The sequence below is a fragment of the Gossypium raimondii genome, chromosome 8, assembly GCF_025698545.1.
Source record: "Gossypium raimondii isolate GPD5lz chromosome 8, ASM2569854v1, whole genome shotgun sequence".
Lineage (NCBI taxonomy): Eukaryota > Viridiplantae > Streptophyta > Magnoliopsida > Malvales > Malvaceae > Gossypium > Gossypium raimondii.
The window spans coordinates 46453133-46472607 of NC_068572.1; the positions used below are offsets into that span (position 1 = coordinate 46453133).

Consider the following 19475-nt stretch of genomic DNA (forward strand, 5'->3'; position numbering starts at 1 on the left):
GTTTCTCACGATTCCTGACTGGAAAGAATACCGACCTAAAGCTAATTTGAATTTAGTGAAGTATGAATTTAATCATGATTTAGTTGGTTATGGAAGTGGATTTGAATGGAAATGGTGAAAGATGAAAGGGGAAGGGCTTGCAAAACAATTAAGTCAAAAATTGAAATGGAAACAAAAGTTGACAGAATGCCTACATTTTTTCACATAAAATACGAAAGAAAATAAATTGATTTCTATTCAATTGCAGACAAAATCAATGTACCACACCACCTATTTATACATAAACTATATACTAATTTTAGGCTTGTTCCACCTATCACTAACTACATAAATTAATATCAGATTTCTTTTCTAATTTTTAGCTTTTACAAAATCAAAATTTCTTTGCTTGTCCGAAACTAATTTAAGAACAAGTGGAGTTAAGCATGAAAAATATGCAAAATGAACAAGTTACAATGACAAACTTTGAAGTTTATCTATATTATTTCATTTGTGAAAAGAATTTTAATCCTAAGTTGTTCCGTTGTTGCATTTTGCTGGTATTTGTTATTTGTTCAAATGTTCCCTACCTGTACTTTTACTGCAGATTTTCTGTAGTTTGTGGAAACTTTGGTTTATTGACGCCTGAATATTTACAAGTTTAATTGGCTTTCTGTTTGATTTTCCATGGGCAGCAGGATGAGGGCAAAGCACCATATCTATACGTGGAACTAGATTTTAAAGAGGTTCAATTTTGAATATATGAATGCAATTGATTTGTACTACGCTCTGCTTTAAGTGGTGATTTCTTTTTTCAGGTAACTAGTAAAAAGGCTATTCTTATTGAACCCCACAGGCAGTTGAGGGACAAAATGGGTGCAGCAGTATCAATCTCACAAGGTAGGTTCCCAGGTTATTGATACATAATATCATCATGATATCAGTTTCATGACGGTTTTCTTTTGTTTTTATTTCTCAAAATGCCGTTTCTCTTTCTGGTGTATATGGATAGATAGGCCTATAAACTTTAAAGAATTCAAGATGCTATGCAAAACATGATGCAGAAAACTGTCACTTTCAACTGTTCTGGGAATAACTCTTATTTGGTGTGAATTGGTTTTCGTTTGTCAAGTATGTCTATAACTTTTTTGTTTAAGAATCATATATCTAGTAATTTATTAGAAGTTTTGAGGGTTTGGGGATAGATTTTTGTTTATTATGAGCCATCATCTGTCAACACACTTTTGATTGAATGAAATCTGGCTTTTTTGGTGGAATGATAGGGAGTCAATTCATTTGCAGAGAATGGAGAAGTGCATGGTGACAACTACAAGCTACTTCCAGTTGATTTGTTTGACATACAAAAATTGGATGATATCATAACCTTGGCAAAAATGGATCCTGGGTTATGAATCGATTCTTATTCTTTGGCATTTGTTATCATTTTACTCTTATTCTTTTCTTCCATTTCATTTCTCACCTTTCATTGTTGTAGTTATTTCCTGAATTTTGTGTTGTTTTCCTTGTTTGTGCGTTCAATTTGCATTTTATTTTAGCTTTATTCTTTTCCCCATGAAATTTCTTTCTTTGTTGACTTTCTTGAGTGGAATCTTTTTAATCTTTCCCTGGTTGGGGACATTATGGGTCATCTGATATTGGTATCAGTCTGCCAATATTTATAATTGCAAAATGTGTCTTAATATACCTGGATCCAGAGTCAAGCTGTTCTATCGTCGGTCGGGCATCTAGAACTTTTTCAACAGCGATATTTTTCTTGTATGAGCAGGTTTTGTACTTTTCTGAAAACCCCACATCTTTACCTCTTTTTTATTGGTTGCGGTTTCCTGCTAGTGTTCCTTTCTTGAATGCCTTCCCTTCTGTGCCTATCAAGGTTGAAGAGAAAATTGAATTTACAATTTATGGCCTTTGTCAACAGATTCACCCGGATGATGTGTTTGGGCAGCAAATGATAAGAATTTAGAGGTGAAACCGTCCTACTTTCTTATTTTCATCTATTATGAGTTGGCTTAATTCTGTGAGTGAACTAGTTATTTCCCAGTAAGCTGTTTGCGCACATTTTTTAACCTATAGACATTTCGTACTGTTTTACATTCTTTTGATGCTAGATTAAAACTTAAAAGATGTTTAGCTAGGTCAGAACATCCCTTTTTCTCCTCTCTCTATCTTTGGCTGAATTTTTTTTACAGAGCATCCCTTTTTCTCTTTGGTTGAAATGCAATAAATTTTGAACTTAGAGATTAAGACATATTGCAGTCAATACCTTTTATTCATTTGCAGTCATGGAAGTAAAAAGGCGAAAATGGGGAGCTTGGATGAATTGATGTTGGTTTATACAAACATACACTAGTTATTAGTTGAAAATCAGTAACTCTTTGTTGAAAATTTTCTTTTCAGAGTTGAGGCTATGCACTTTATGGTATTTATGCTACGCCAACTTTGCTTGCAAAGGAAAAACTATTTCTTGCTCAAGGATGGCATGTATACAACTATATATTATCTTTTAATTTTTGCTTGACATCATATCTTATTTTTTATTTTTAATTTCCGTAACTTTAACTGGAAATAATGCCAATGATATGGGAGTTAGGCTATGAATATATCTGTTGATTTATTTATTTTATGGAACACATTTTCTTGGTGCCTTTAGAGTGCCATGTCTTTGATGGTAAGCATGGTAATGTCTCTGGCCCAAAAGAACATAGTAATGAACGATATAAAGTCCAGGCCAGGTTCAGGCTAGACCGAGCTAATAATTTAGCAACTGTTAGTCCATATCCTTTCCCCCTGTCTTCCTCATAACTTCTAGAATGAACTTTCAATTGTAGAAATGAGGCATCATATAATATAATTGCCCTCCTGTCTTTCCTTGTGTCCTGAGTGAGACTCTTTCTAGGGCATGCTTTTATATATGCATATATATTGTTTCATTTACAACCTTTTGTGTAATTTCTGTTGAGATTTCAGAAAGCTGTTGCCTGGGACATGAGAATTTATAGTAAATTTGTAGATGCCCACGAAAGATGCACGTATATGCTTTGCTTATTTCATAAAAGCTTTTTCCAATCAGACAAACAATTTGCCAGCACCCTGAGCTTGATGGAATTGCTCATTTCTTATTTTAAACTTGCCTGAGCTAACTTTGAAATCAAGTACCGAGAACTTGAAAAAGAATTAGATCATGATGTAAGGTTATTTGATTACTTACTGTTATTATCTGTTTGTTGTGCGTAACCACTATGACTTTGTCACAATTGTTCAATAAACATCTAGTTGGCAAGGTCATGGCCCGGTTAATTGGCTTAGGAACTGTGCAAGTAGTGACCATAGGCCATGAAATTGATGATTAAAATGAAAACAGCTACCAACTGTAGCTCCAAAGTTTCTTTCAAAAGATGTTCTGTTTGACAGATTAGAACTACTTTTAGAATTAGAAAGTTCAAATTTGAGTTGGATAATATCTTTATGTGTGTGCCTTTGTTGCTCTGCAAATGCCTGCTTACTGAAAAGAAGAATTTTTGCTTCCTTTTTAAGCAGCCTTTCCTTTAAGGTTTTTGGGAAGATATAAAAGGAGATTCATTGCAATTCTTGGTTCACAGCTTTAGCTCCGTTCTACTTTTCGCTGGGAAGCTGGTCATTTCTGCGTTTTTGATATATTCTTTAAGGGGACTCTTAAATGTGACTTATCTGGTGATCATGTAAAGTCCTTGGTTCTTGCAACCTGGCTGGCAGCTCAAATGGCTAAGTGGCAGTTGCATAATCTATGCTTCGCTCCTGCTGATTAAAAAATTGTATGGAGTTCATTATAGTTGTCATTGGTTTTGTTTCAAATCTTCAGGAGCACTTGTGTCGCTTATGCAATCAATGTTGTCATGGTATGTCTGTCTATTTTTCTTTGTTTTGGCCTCGTATTCCTTGATTGCCGCATGGAAGGTCAGTAACACATTTGTAGGTTTATTTGTACTGAGAACTATATTTGTAGGTGTAATAACCAATTTTACCCGGACTTATTAAAACTAAATTAAAATAAAAATAAAATGTCCAGATAATGTCCATAGTTACAAGCCCAAAGTCATACAGACCAAATCAACACGGCCCAAACCTAAACCCGATTCTAAGCCTAGCAAACCAACTCAGCCCAAAGGGCCCAACACCAGAATACACTGCAGCAAACCCTAGCAACATTTAGCCTCCAGCGCCGCAGCCAACAGTAGCCTCCCACACGCGCGCCTCCACGCCACGCTCCTCCGTACTCTCCGTATCCGCCACGCACGCCGCCACATCAGCCCCATGTACTTGCCGCGTCACAAACAAACAACAGAGGACAAACAAACAAAAAGAAAAGCAGAAATCGACAGCAACGAAAAAAGCACGAAAATGCAATAATAAAAGAAGTAACAGATCAGATTTTTTGGAGGATTGTTATTTTATTTATTTTTGTAATCTTGGCTATAAAAAGCCAATACAAGCACTGTAAATGGATTCCCCATTCGACGGTATAAAAAAAAAAACGAAATCAATACAAAAAAAGGTTTCTTTTTTTTCATTCTGTTTCCGATTACTTTTCTTTTTTCTGTTTTGTTATTAATCATATATATAAGTATATATATAGAATAAAGAAGAAAAAAGGGGAGATTAGAACTTGCCTTCGTGCAAGCGCCATCGAAGCCTCGTTTACTCCATCCAAATCGGAGTCTGATGAGGTCTCGGGTTTGGAAGCGGCAGAGGAGGGTGAGAGGATTTAGATTGTGTTTTCTGATGGTTTAATGGGGAGTGGAAAAGATTTAATTTTTTAGGGTTTTAGATAGTATTTATATGATACTTAAAACGGCGCCGTTTAGAGGTTTGCGACCCGCACGGTGACCCGACCCGGGGGCAGGATCCGCGCACTTTCGTTCGTTGGTCTTTTTGCGCAAGTGGTCCCTCGATTATTATAGCGTGTTTAAATAGATTTTTTTTTCCTTTAAATTTTGCCCGGCATTTTATTATTTTGTTTTAATTGAGTCTGCATGAAACGCTGTGTTTTGGAGGGTGGGGAATATTCCCCTTTCAGTCCCCCATGTTATTTGCACTTTGTAATTTGGTCCTTGCCTTCTTGTTTATTTCAGATTTACCCCTAAATTTCTGTTTTAATTCCAAATTAGCCCATTGTTTTATTAATTAGTATAATATTAATTTTTTATTATTATTTGTTATTTTTATTGACATTATTATTATATTTGGTTACATATTAGGTTACCCCTTTTTTCATATATATATACGTTACTTTATTATGCAGTATTATTTTAAATTTTTGTTTTATTAGTATCATACATTATTTTTCTAACTTTATGATGAATTATTTTCCTTAAATCTAATATAATATATTTTAATAACTTTTATTTTGTAATATACTTTTAAAACCCTATTTTATATATTTCGTTGATTTCAAATTCTTTATATGTATTATTACGTATATATCATCATCTTTATTATTATTATTATTTTTATTATTATTATTATTATTTTCTTTTCTCTCATGTATTACTTATTTAAATTAATATATGTATATAACTTTATGTATTTTGATATAACATTTATCTTTAAATTTATTGGGATACTATTATTTTATGAAGTATTTGTGTTTAATTGTATTTTATTTATTTCAAACTTTCATGTATATATTACTTATTTTAAACTTATTTTAATATGTAATTTCCTCCTTTCATATTTCTTAAGTTATTTTAAAACTTGTACAATTTCGTGTGTGTTAATTTGTTTGGTGCTTTGATTGATTCTATATTCATTAGCCTTTGAATGTTAATATAATATGTGATATAAGATGGTTGCCCTTATGTATGTAGTATTGCGTATATGTATTCTATTGATTCTTTGTTGTTCATTAGCTTACACTTAGCTTACGAATTTTTCTTTCGCGATACATTTTGTCATCTTATTGTGTTTTATTAAAATGACTATATTCTATTCTAAGCATTCGAATCGATTTATCCATAAAATAACGCAATACTCGAAATTTGAAATCCTCGAGAGAATTGAGCCCTAACGTATTGGGTTCCCATTTTCCTCGTTGAATCTAAATAATCGAAAATTGTCTTTAATCAAAACACTTAGATAAAAACTCATTCTCGGGAACTCGATACGTTGTGTCCTAACGTATTGGATGTGACATGTCGTTTTCTCGAAATAAAGATTTTAGAAAAATAATAAGGGCTATATCCAATGCTAGGAATTTTGAGAAATTGTGCCCTAACGTATTGGGTTTCGACTTTTCATCTGACTTAAAGCTATTGGATATCCTTTTTAAACTTCACTGTCGAAACCACTTTTTATTATAATTTGAAAAATGGGGATCGACTATTAAAAATGAAAATGGGAGTCACCACCGATCTTGTATTGAGGTGTGATCGGATCACCTTGAAAATAATTTTAGGTCTGTGAATTTTGAGAAAACAGGTTCTGGAGTCGGTTACGCACGAGAAAGGGTTAGCACCCTCGTGACGCCCAAAATTGGTACCGAATTGATTGTTTAATGTCTTAATGTCTAGATTTTGAAAAGATTTTAAAATACGATACTTTTAACTTGAACAAATTGAATAATGAAACACTCTTATTTCAAAGAAATAAAATGTCACACCCAGTGAGTTAGGGCGCAACATTTTTAATCTTCAAAATTAAGTTTATCTCTTGACTTTAAAACCTATGCATTTTGAGAAGGATATCTGATTATTTGGGTCAAATGAAAAATCAAAACCCAGTAAGTTAGGGTTCAGTTTCACAAAATTCCTAAATATCGAATATTGCCTTTTTTATTTAGAAGAACCCTCGTCTCGAGAAAATAACATGTCATATCCAATACGTTAGGACACAACATATCGAATTCCCGAGAATGAGCTTTTTATTTGTGTTTTAATTGAAAAGGATGCTCGGTTTCTTAGATCCCGAGGAAGATTGGAATCCAGTAAGTTAGGAATCTTTTCGAGTTTCAAAATACGAAATTTTATTTATTTTAAAACCATATTAAATAAAACTAACTTAACATAAAATGGTAGGAATAAACATAATATTAACTTGTATAACAAAATGATGATGATAATGCAAGCACAAATAATATACATAATGATCACAAGAAATAAAATACATAAAATAAAAGAGTCAAGTATATGAGATAATGAATAAAAAATTAAAGCATCTTCTAAAAATAATAACGAACATATGAATAAATAAATGAATAAATATTGAATAGAACGACAATAGCAATACCAATAATAAGAGATAAAATATCTACGTATGTATATTAGTAGATAAATTATAAAGTATACAAAAATATAAGTACGTACATATGTGAAATATTAAAAGGTATATATATGCTAGTATGTATATATATATAAAATGAAGTCTAAAAACAGTATAAGTGGGTAAAAATAATAATAATAAAGATATTGAAAGATATTTACATTTAGCTAAACAAATAAAATAGAAATATGATAATAATAACAATGTAAAAAATCATGGCATAATATAATAGTGAGAAACAAATAAATAAACTAAGTTAATTTATAAAATAGCAAAATAACAGGAAAAAGACTGATTTGAATTTTAAGACAAATATTCGGGGCAAAATCGAAAGTGAAATAAAAAGGGAGGACCGAATGGGAAAAATGCGCAAATTCGGACACGTGTCCGCTTTCAGTGCGCTGATGGATCAGGGATCTGATCGAAGTCTAAGCAAAATTCTGTGGGTAAATTTCAAAAAGGTTAAAAATAAGCAACAAGACCAAATCGAAATAAACTGAAAATGCGGAAAGACGACCGCAAATAACCCACCGGTACGAAAACACACGGACCCTGGGTTGCGGGTCGGGTCAACACGCGGGTAGGTAGGGGTGAAACGAACAATATGGCGCCGTTTTAGGGCCGCTGAAACAGGCCCTAAACGGTGCCATTTTTCGCACTATAAAAGACCCCTCTTAACCCTAAAACCAGTCTGTTGACACACAGACACCAAGCCCTCAACCCTCTGCACTGCTCGAGGGTTACGTCGCTCTCGCCGCGATTACACCGACAACGGTGATCAGAGCTGCACCCCTAAGGGCGTTTTAGCTCCTTCTCGCGCGGATCCGAAGGCGCAACCAGGTAACCCTCTCCTTTCCCTCTCTTTATTTACTATCAATCGATCGGAAATAAAAACAATCAAACAAAAAGCAACGGAAAAGAAAAAAAGACTCTAATCACCTTTAAGAAAACTGTTCTCTATTGCTTTTCTTTTCAATTGTTTTTTGATACCGTCCCGTTTACAATTTCTTAAATCGGCGTTTATAGCCGAAAATGAAAGAAGAAAATAAAACAAAAATCTGCATTTTCTTAATATTTTTGTCTTTTTTGCTGTTATTCTCTGCTTTGTTGCTCGTTCCTTTGTCCTTTGTTGCTTTGCAGATGTTTGTTGCGAGTTATTGCAGGTGTCGTACAAAGACGTGGCGCAGCGCAGCGCGTGGAGGCGCGCGTGAGTGCTGCTATGTGCTTGGAGCTTGGCTGCGGCGCTCGGATCCTCTAGGGTTCCTTGCTGCTAATTTTTTTATTTTGGGCTATCGGGCTGGTAAATTGGGCCATATTGTAATTGGGTTTAAATTTTAATGGGCCTTAGTGGGTTAGCATTTAAGCGCTTGGGCCACTGTATTGGGTTGATTTTGGACTTTATTATTATTTATTTTTTTGGTTTTTCATTTGGTTTATTGGGTTTAAATTGGGTATTGGGTTAGTTTCTATTTGCTTGGGCCCGGGTAAAAATTGGGCTCTACATTCACCGCACGAGTTTTGAAAGTCAAAAGACAAGCTTATTCTCGAGGACTAAAAATGTCGTGTCCTAACGTATTGGGTGCGACATTTTATTACTCCAAGACAAGAAGGTCTTTAGCATTCGCCTCGATTTATACAAGCATCTTTTATAAAATTAACATTAATAAAAAGGGAAGGATCGTATTTTAAAATCTTTTCAAATTCTCGACACTAAGATATTAAACAATCAATTCGGTACCAATTTTGGGCGTTATGAGATTTGGTACCAATTTTGGGCGTTATGAGGGTGCTAACCCTTCCTCGTGCGTAACCGACTCTCGAACCTATTTTCTCAAGCTTCGCAGATCAAAATTATTTTCAAGGTGAGCCGATCACACCTTAATAAAGGATCGGTGGCAACTCCCAATTTTCATTTTTAAGTCAACGACAAACTTTTTTTGTTTTTCAAAAAAAATGGTTTCGACAGTAGGGTTATTTTCCTTGTGTGGTAGTAGCAGACCTGGAATGGTCCTTATTAGTGTCCCTAGATCAGTGGAACATGATACAGCATAAATAAGTATTAATTCTGTCATTGCATTCACTGAAGTTAACTATTTTAGCCACTAAAAGAAACCTCTTAGTCCCTGGCATGACTTTTGCCAATGCAATCATCAAAGAGTTGGTTTAAGATCAAATTACTGCAGTGATTGAACTGCATAATTTTATTCAATCTATCATTCTTTGATGATAACTACACATATACTGATCGAATTGGTAATAGATAATATACTTTTTCATGGTTCAGGGGTAGTATGCAAAATTTGGGTTTCCTGATGACCAGCAACATGTGTCCGACACCTCTTTAGGCGATGCATCACCATGAGAAAATGAAGCTGAGCTGATCTTCTTCTTCATCATAGCTTTGCTGACTTTGGATAAACGATTTAGTAGCAGAGACACACGTATGACATACCATGTGCCTGTTGAGCTAGGCAGGGGTTCCTGTCAGGTAAAAAAGGACCTCTCCAATCCATTCCAACTAGTAAGCCTTTAGCTCTAAAATGTCTTGAAAAGGTTCTTATGACCTGCGGTGGCTGTTTGGGTGCCTCTTTATGTGAATTTGTTTTGTTTGATTTGAGAAAATAGATCCTTTCTTTCTTTCTTTTCTTCTGCTATGCTAGCTGTTTGCCAAAGAAAACGTGGTGGGACCTAAACAGCACCAAAAATGTCTCATACATAGCACATAAATACCCCCACGGTCTGTGGGGTCAGAACTCAGAATGAATGGTTGCTTGCTTTTGCTTCACAATTTGTTTATCTTAATATATCTCCCTTCTCTTTGATCTTTTTATACTTATATTGTAAACCACAATTCCTATTTGTCCTTTTTCCTTTCTATTTCCTGTTTTCTGCAATGAGCATGACCAAAACTCCATTTTTGGATGTTGGATTTTGAAAGTAAAACAAAGCAAGCATCTATTATTTCAGTACTGTTCTAAGAAAAGAAAGCTTTGTGTCAAGATGGTTACGTGAGGACAGGGTTAGGGGATTCGGAGACCTGGGGGGGGGGGGGGGCTAGTATGAGTTGGAATGTACGGTGAGTGTCTGAAATTACTGTGATTAAAGAATTTGAGGGGACTTTGTTTGTTTGTTTACCTTTTTCTATGTAGGAGCTGTTTAATTTCAGGCCTCGTTTTGACTTGAGGGTATTGAAACAATTGAACTGTTTCTATTTGTTTGATATGCTGAATCCAGATTGATGCAGTGGCTGCCTTCAGTTGTAGTAGTGAATGATTTGTGTTCTAGAAAACTATCAGACCAAATTGTCAAAATTTACCGATTAATCGCGTTTCTATTAGCTGTTTTGTCTGATGAGAGCATCACGTATTATGAAGCTAAAATGACTCATTTGGGTCTACTCTTAGAAACAATGTGGGTCCAAAATTATGTTAATCTAATCCGGGCATGTCCACTAAAACGATATACTAGAAAAGCATTAAGATAATCAAATCTAGAAAAACGTATTCCTTTTGGGAAGATAACAAGTTCTATCTTTTTCTTTCGACTTTTAAGAACCTGCTTGGATTCTCGTTCTTGGACGCTTGCATTACAAAACCCAAAGCAGGAGCAATATAATATTTCTATACTATATGATATATGTACATCTGTGTGCAGCTTTTAGTTTACACTCGGAGAGCAAGAAGATTTGGCTCTGTTGTACTTAAAAAACAACTGTTTCGAAATTCTGGAAAATCTTTTAAAGGTACTTTTACGTTTGTTATTTAACTGCAAGTAGAAACAGATGTTTGCTGCATGTGTGTGGCTTAGGTAGTGAGGTGGGGGATTAGAATGGCTTAAGCAAGAAAGGATCTTTCACACTGTTGAAGGCTTCGTTGTTAATGGTTACATGGGCAAGGCAAAAGTGTAGAATCAAAAGGTAAAAGAAAAATTAACACCAATAATAAGAAGAAAAGAAAAGACAAGAGAGGTTGGGTTGGGTCCAGTTAGAATATGGAAATAAAATAGGAAAGGATGAGGGAAAAGTAAACCTCCCTTTCCCCTCCCACTTGTTTTATTTTTGTTTTTAATGAACGTTGCTTTTCTTAAAAAGGATCCACTCATGGTACTCTGGCTTTCTATGCATTTTAGTTGCACTGCTTTTGTGCATGCTTCTAATCAGGTCAATTTTTGCCGAATCATAAGAGTTCTGAAGAAATAGCATTAAGATAGATCTTTGAATTGGAACTTGGTTGATGAAGATGAATATTGATTCAAATCTGGATTTTACAAACAGTGACTCTCAAATGCTTTTAGCTTCCACTCAATATTGTCCTCCTTTCTGCTAGCACAAAGAGGAAATGAATACTTAAAGCAATCATCTTTTTTTCTTCGGCATCTATAAATCCACTTTCACAAGTAATAGGATATAAAAAAGAACAAAAATTCAATTGGCTATATCTCGATACGGTTGTCATCTTTTTGCAATTTACTAAGCTTAAATCAGGCGAGCCCCACCATTAAAGTACGCGCAACTGCCTAAAGCTTCATTTGTTTTTCTATCCCTTCTTCCCTTTTTTTGGTTGCTCGGCATAGATTTATTTACACTTTTTTGCTTATTTGTTTGACTGAATAGTGCTTAAAAATGGGTTGTTCGGCATCAAAGCTAGACAACGAAGACACTGTAAGGCGGTGCAAAGACAGGCGCCGCTTTATGAAGGAAGCCGTTAACGCTCGACACCACCTAGCCGCTGCTCACGCAGATTACTGCCGCTCTCTCCGTGTCACCGGCTCTGCTCTCTCCTCCTTCGCTACTGGTGAACGCCTTTCCGTCTCCGACGAAACCCCTGCTGTCGTTATCCACCCTGTTAAACCTTCTACGCCACCCTCCAATCCAATCCCTCCATCTCCTGCTCCTGCTCCTGCTCCTGCTCCTTTCTCTCCTTCGCCTTCCCCTTCTCCGACAGTTGTTAGCTCCAAACTCCCTCACATACTCTCCGCTCCTAGCATCTCATCGCCGGCACCCAATCGTCGCCGTCCACGTAAGTTACCGCCCAAACTCCCGCACATTTTGTCCGAATCGAGTCCTTCTTCTTCCCCTCGAAGCTCGAAATCCGGTTTTTCAAACAACTTTTTCCCCACGGCTTATCAAGCTAATTCCACTTACTCAACGACTCCTTCTCAAGCTTCTTCGGTTTGGAACTGGGAAAATTTTTACCCTCCCTCCCCTCCGGACTCCGAATTCTTCGACCAAAAGCTACAACAAAGAAAGCAACAATTGCCGCGACGCCATCATCGTCATTCAGATGACAACGACCATGAAGATAATGAAACGGAAAAATCAGAATACGATTTCTTCCGTCCACAGAAACTGAATCATCGTTACGATACCAATTCCCATAACGCCAAGAGTAATTTCGACGAGGAAACCGAAAGAGAAGAAGTGCAATGCAGTGAGTGGGGAGATCACGACCACGACCGTTACACTACAACAAGTTCATCGGATGGAGAGGAAGCGGATGACGATTACTTGGCATCTAGATCCGAGATAGGGACTCGCTCCAATTTCGGGTCCTCGACGAGAGGGGAGTCGGAGAAGTTGAGTCATCTCCATAATCAGACTCCTAAGCCGGCCCAGCCACAGCAGCAGATGTATGGGGCCACCGCGGGGAATAAAATGGATAGTAAGTCGGAGGATGCGGGATCGTCTGCCGGCAGTTATAGGACGGGTGCTATGATGGATACGAAGATGGTGGTTAGGCATAGGGATTTGAAAGAGATCGTCGATGCGATCAAAGAGAATTTCGATAAAGCCGCCGCCGCCGGAGACGAAGTTTCGGAGATGCTAGAGATCGGTAGAGCTCAGCTGGATAAAAGTTTCCGGCAGTTGAAGAGTAAGCTTCAAACATGGAGAAATTTTAATATAATTTGAATAGTTCAAGTTTATTAATGTTAATTAGTTTGATATTTTATTAAATTAAAATATCTGGTTTTTTAACATTTACAGAGACGGTGTATCATTCGAGTAGTATGCTGAGTAACTTGAGCTCGAGCTGGACTTCAAAGCCTCCATTGGCGGTGAAATACCGGCTCGACTCGGCAGCGCTCAATGAAGAAGGCCGTTCAAAGAGCCTTTGTTCTACTTTGGACCGGCTCCTGGCTTGGGAGAAGAAGTTGTACGAGGAAGTTAAGGTAAATTTTCTTTCTTCTTTTAAAAATAAAAAGCTTTTTACTAATTTCGTATCTTAGACAAAAGGGCGTGACTAGGATGTCCACAAATAAAGATGCCCTGTTGCGTAACTCCACCGCAGTTTTCGACTCTTTTCATATTTGGACAATAACGGCCCTTTTGAAACTGTAATTTTTTTTATTTTAATAATATAATTTATTATCTTGTGCATATTATTAGTAAGGTTATTAATTGAACTAGTGTTGCAAAGCAACTCGACCCTAACTTACAATGATAAATAATTGTAATGCATTTAGTATTGTTAATCCGATGTATTTAGTGTTTAAATTTCGTGTTACTCATGTTAGTATGATTAATTAATTTCAAACCATATGTTTCACTATTTACGGGATGCTATTTTTAAACACACATCTATATTCTAAATCCGTGGTTGTAATAAGGATTTCTACTTATTTTAATGCCTATTTTAATTATATACTATATATCTATTATAAATATATTTAAAATAATTTTAAAAAATAATACATGATTATAAGTTTTAATAAACCAATAATTTATCCTAAGACTGAAATTGATTTAACAGAGAAAGCAGAGTTAACCGAAATCAACTTGGCGGAATGGGTCTGACTTGTGCTTTCGTCGTCTTAAATCTTGACATTATTTTACTATGAATAAATTTGATCATTTATTTTCAGGGTTAGAATGAAGTTGCTTTCGTTGGGACATTTGCTGCTGAGGTTTCCCCTTTGTTTTTTTCCTCTTTTTCATTGAATGCTAAGGGAAAAAGTGGATAGGTGACTTTATGAGGTTACACTGTGGTGTCGTCTCATTGAGACTTTTTCAAATTTCTTGAATGATTGAATTGGTTGGACATTAGAATTCTGATGTCATATCATCTCTTGGATAAGAAAAATAAACATGTGGTGCAAAGATAATTTACCTAATTGTTGGGTTCCTCCCATGAATTTACTTACGGCATTGTAGTTATGTACGTTGGAGCTTTGTTGTGTTGGTGTTCAGCCTAATATAGGCAATAATTTTAAATTAATTTCAGGCCAGAGAAGGAGTAAAGATTGAGCATGAGAAAAAGTTATCGGCATTGCAAAGTCAAGAGTACAAGGGAGAGGATGAAACCAAGATAGACAAGACGAAAGCATCGATAACAAGGTTGCAGTCGCTAATTATCGTCACATCTCAGGCTGTCACTACCACCTCTACTGCCATTGTGGGGCTTAGAGACAGTGATCTTGTTCCTCAGCTTGTTCAAATTTGTCGTGCGTAAGTACTCTTTTTTCTCCTTTTGTTTCTCGAAATAGATTAGACATTCTTTTGAGGTGTTTATCCTTCAATGTGACTGCGTATCCATAGACCCCATTAAGTACACACTTTGAAATTATATATATATATTGGTACAACTCACACACCCTTAATAATAGTAGATCACTGCCACGCACACACAAGTAAGCAATCCCTGCTACTTGAACCCACGACGTGGGCTGTGGTGAACACTCTTGGCCAATAGGCCAAATGCTAGATCATGAAATCTGATCCAAGTACCAATGTAAGCATTCCAATAAATTATTGTTAAAGTTCCAAACCTTGTGCTGTATTAAACAAGAAAAGTTTCATAATTTCAACTCTTTTGCTATTTATAGATTTTTACGAAGTGAACTTGTTCCCTGGTGGCTTGAGCTATTCAGGAAGGGAATTGAATCTTGGATTATTTTATCTCATGTTAAACATTATAGTAAAGATTTCGACATGCTGCAGAGTAGGTGAACCATTATGATTCATAGCTCTGCTATGCCACTTGATCATCCCCTTAGCACCTTTGCTTTGTATTGACTTTTTACTTTTTTTAATCTTTTAGACTCAGACGGTGACCCCATTCTACTTGACAGTGTTTCTCTGATCTATAGTCCTTTTAGGCCATAAAACAAGTAGGGGTTGGGTGCACCTTAATTTGTTTTCTCAGGTCGAAAATGAAATTCATCATAGTTGAACAATTTTGATGCTAAAATACTGTAAATTTGAACATATGCAGCTTCAGGTCTATGTGGGCGTCAATGCATCAATACCATGAAGTTCAGAACAATATTGTGCAGCAAGTCCGTGGCCTCATAAACAGATCAGGGAAAGGTGATTCAACTTCTGAACTGCACTGCCAGGCAACACGCGATCTTGAGTCAGCTGTATCTGCCTGGCACTCTAGTTTCTGCCGTTTGATAAAATTTCAACGCAGTTTTATCTGCTCCCTCCATGGTTGGTTGAAGCTCACCCTTCTTCCCGTCAGCAACGACAATTTCAATGGCAATACAGAGCCATCCAATGTATATGCATTTTGTGACGAGTGGAAGCTTGCTCTTGAACGACTCCCTGACACAGTAGCTTCCGAAGCTATCAAAAGTTTTATCAATGTTGTCCACGTCATATCTGTTAAACAATCTGAAGAGCTTAAGGTTAAGAAGCAAACCAAAACTGCATCAAAGGAGCTCGAGAAAAAGGCATCATCTCTCCGCAACATAGAAAGGAAGTTCTACCACTCGTACTCTATGGTCGGTGTCGGACTTCCTGATACTGGGCCTGATCACGGGCAGGTTTTGGATGCTCGGGATCCCCTTGCCGATAAAAAATCCGAGCTCGCAACCTGCCAAAGGCGGGTGGAAGATCAAATGCTGAGACATGCCAAAGCAGTAGAGGTTACAAGAGCAATGACTCTGAACAATCTTCAAACAGGCTTACCAGGTGTTTTTCTAGCATTGACCAGCTTTTCTGCGTTATTTACCGAGGCCCTCGACTCAGTTTGCTCTCGTTCCTATCATATGTAATAGATGTATACATTTCTTTACCCACGTGACTTGGTTGAAATTTATTAGAACGGGTTTTTTTTTTTTTTTCTGGCTGTGCAGTCTTATTATTGTTATTTTTCGTAAATACAAGGCAAGTATTTGTAGTTTTATCATATCATGTGTACAGGAAATTGCTCAGATTATTGTATGAAAAAAAAAGTTTGCAATTTCAGCAGATGAATAAATACACAAATTCCGACTTTCTTTCGTTCAAATTTTTGCATATTCTTCGTATATGTTCGTTGAGTTCTTTTTTATTAAGGTAAGGAGATAGTACAATCTTACAAAATGAAATGTCATAAAGAGATAGTGGAGAAGATCAGAGCAGACAGTAAAAAATAATTGCGATGGTAGGTGGTGGTGATAGAAACAATAAACGTTCAAGGACAATGGAAGTTGTGATGGTTGTAGAGATAGTAGTAAGAAAGTTGCCGCAAGAGGAAGTGTATACAAGAAAACCTCTATTTCTACACTTTAGAAACTAAAAGGTGTTAGTGAGAATGAATTTGCATCAAATGGACAAAAATTGAAAGCCTTTAGTGTCCTAAGCAATTGCAACTCCGCCAATGCAGAGTAAAAGAGTCCAGTGGGAGAGTAGTCCTCGAACAATCACAAGTGCTTGAATTCTTGCTAATGAGTTTGCAAAATGTCAAGAAGGTAAGCGATCAGGACAAATTGGTGTAGATTATGGATCCTTCTAATTGCCCTTGTTGATAAGAAAGGTTTCATTGTATCCTTGAGGTTTATTTGTAACTTTTTTACACACTATAATATAGATGGAAACGAATAGAACCTTAAAGAAAGTGCCTTGAAGCTTTCATTAATTTCTCATAAATTTATTTTATCCCTACACACCAACAGTACTACAATCACCATCCTTTTGAATCTGTCAAATCTAAACCAACTCTCTGGCTTGGAAAGACATCCATAGAGGTAAAAATATTTGTATATAAGGAAATGATGTTCAGCTTTGGGAAGGTAAATACTGTTGAATAAGTGTAGCATGAATTTCCTTTTTATAGACACTATTAAGCCACCTACCTTTGCCATTGAAGTTCAATCACACCTTCTCCCGCACATCAATAATTAAGATCGAAAGAAATCTTTAAATATACTCGACCATGGTTGAGCCTCTGATCTTTTTAGTAGGACCCTTTCGATTGAAGGCGGTGAAGACAAAATTGTTTGAAAATTAGATTTCGATGATCGTTTCTCTGTGAAGAATGCTTACACTCTCCCGTATCACTTATGCATAAATTCCAATCTTCCGTACAAAATTATCATTTTTCTTTGGAAAATTTACAATAATTGCCTTTCAACCAAGGAACTTCTCTTGAGATGTCTTTCCCTTGATGATAATCTCTATCATTTTTGTTTGGTTTAGTTCTTCTCTCACTCTCCATTTTGATTCCCTCTGTGTTTCTTCCTTATCAAACTGGTTTATTCATTAGCTTCAAACAACACCAACTCTCATGATCAAAGAGATTTTACACTATTACGACTTGTACTCTCTGGTTTATTTGGAAATCAAGGAAGGAACTCATCTTTTGAAAGGTGGTTGTTGACGTTTTGCACTGACAGAAACAGTCCACTGAGCATTGAGCGAAGCATAACAAAAATATTAATTTCTATAAAAAATTTCTGAAGTAATTCTTTATAGAACAATCTAGAAATATAAAAGACGGTGGAATAATAGAAAGAAACTTTTGATGTGTTTTCTGATGTGTCCTGCAAATGAAATTTCACTCCTATTTATAGGAGATCTTATGTCTCTTCATAAGGATATAGCTACCAAAATGGATAGTCATATCTTTAGCCATAAATATAATTATTCAATAGATATCTACTTGAACAATCTATTGAATAATTATGACCCTATTATTAATTAAGTGACATAACTTTTGGTAACTTAGAACTTTGAAAATGTTCCAACAATCTCTCCCTATTTTCAAAATATTCTAGATTTTGATGATTTTGGAAATCAAATGTATAAATAAAGGTGTTTTACGATTGAATATTCACTTAGTGAAAACATGTTACAGTTAATTGAAATTGCATGGTAGATTATGCTTTCAACCAACTATTCCATTTGATTAACCGAACACAACTCACACAATGATTGCAACACCAGTCAATGCATAGTATGCATAGTATCTGTAACCTCTTTTTATGAGTGTTGTTAGTGCCAAACCCCTAAGCTCCTAGAAGTGGCCACACTTCGACTCACATAAATAGATCTCATTAAGAGTGTTCCCATAATTATAACACTGTAACATATTTATGCTATGGGTCTATTAAGAGTATAATACTCATCCTTTCTCGTATCATTACAGATACCTAACACTTTTTCCCTTGGAATGATATTATATATATTTTTTAGTTCTAGCAGTCACATACTGATGATGTACTTTGTCTCGTTGAACTCAAGATTTAATTTTATACCAAGCATTGAGTTGACTTTTCATAATGGACGACTCAAATATTATAGGCTTGTACCTCATCCCTCAATTTCCAAAATTTCAACTGGTTGTGTTAATTATCCATACCACATGGTGAAACTTTATATTTATTTGTGTCTTGAAAATTCACAAGATCAACATCCCTACCATGTTCAATTACCAATTCTTTCGCAAAAGAATGCTATCAAGAATATACTTTTTACTATTGTCAAATTACAGTGATCACTTTATCTTTTCTTATCATGACGATTTCATATTTAACTACTTTATTTATTTCTTAATATCCAATAAATTAATTTTACAATCACCAAATATATGAAACTATAAATCATGTCTTTTTCACCAAGTAAGTTGTTGTAAAGAGACCTCGAGTCCCTTGGTGAAACTTGACTGTCATAGTTTCTTTTCAAAGTCAATACATGATGTGTTAAGAAAAATATTGCTATTTTACTATGAATGCAAAAAGGTTTTTAACACATCATGTATATACAAGTGTCATGGGTTGCGCATGGGAGCACGCAACCATGACAAACTTGTGCGATCCATCGTATTTGAGGGAGGTCATTTGGCCCAACCAAACTGGCCCGTTGCCTGGAGAGATTAAAAGCCCATCTCAAGAACCTGGTAAATATGGAAAGTGATCCAAGAAGATATGATTATGTAATCTTAGAGTTCTAATTGTATACAACTTTTAATTGTAGCCATTGATGT

At 35.7% G+C, this 19475-nt stretch overlaps 1 protein-coding gene and 1 long non-coding RNA gene across 4 annotated transcripts; both read left to right on the forward strand.

The window, feature by feature from the left end:
- Positions 1-787: 787 nt before the first annotated feature.
- On the forward strand, positions 788-3893 carry LOC105791695 (uncharacterized). 2 transcript variants are annotated; one of them, XR_008198469.1, is made up of 4 exons: positions 788-879; positions 1263-1765; positions 1916-1962; positions 3535-3893. It is a non-coding gene; the product is annotated as an uncharacterized LOC105791695 (long non-coding RNA). The 2 variants fall into 2 exon arrangements; XR_001133070.2 differs by lacking the exon at positions 788-879 and adding an exon at positions 972-1110.
- A 7120-nt stretch (positions 3894-11013) lies between these two features.
- On the forward strand, positions 11014-16520 carry LOC105791696 (nitrate regulatory gene2 protein). Of its 2 annotated transcripts, none has more exons than XM_012619901.2 (5): positions 11014-11032; positions 11903-13160; positions 13274-13458; positions 14511-14734; positions 15501-16520. In XM_012619901.2, exons 2-5 carry the CDS (start codon positions 11912-11914, stop codon positions 16282-16284), a joined length of 2442 nt encoding a protein of 813 aa, XP_012475355.1. In that variant the 5' UTR covers positions 11014-11032; positions 11903-11911; the 3' UTR covers positions 16285-16520. The 2 variants fall into 2 exon arrangements, with proteins under 2 accessions (XP_012475355.1, XP_012475353.1); XM_012619899.2 differs by lacking the exon at positions 11014-11032 and adding an exon at positions 11346-11791.
- Positions 16521-19475: the final 2955 nt, after the last annotated feature.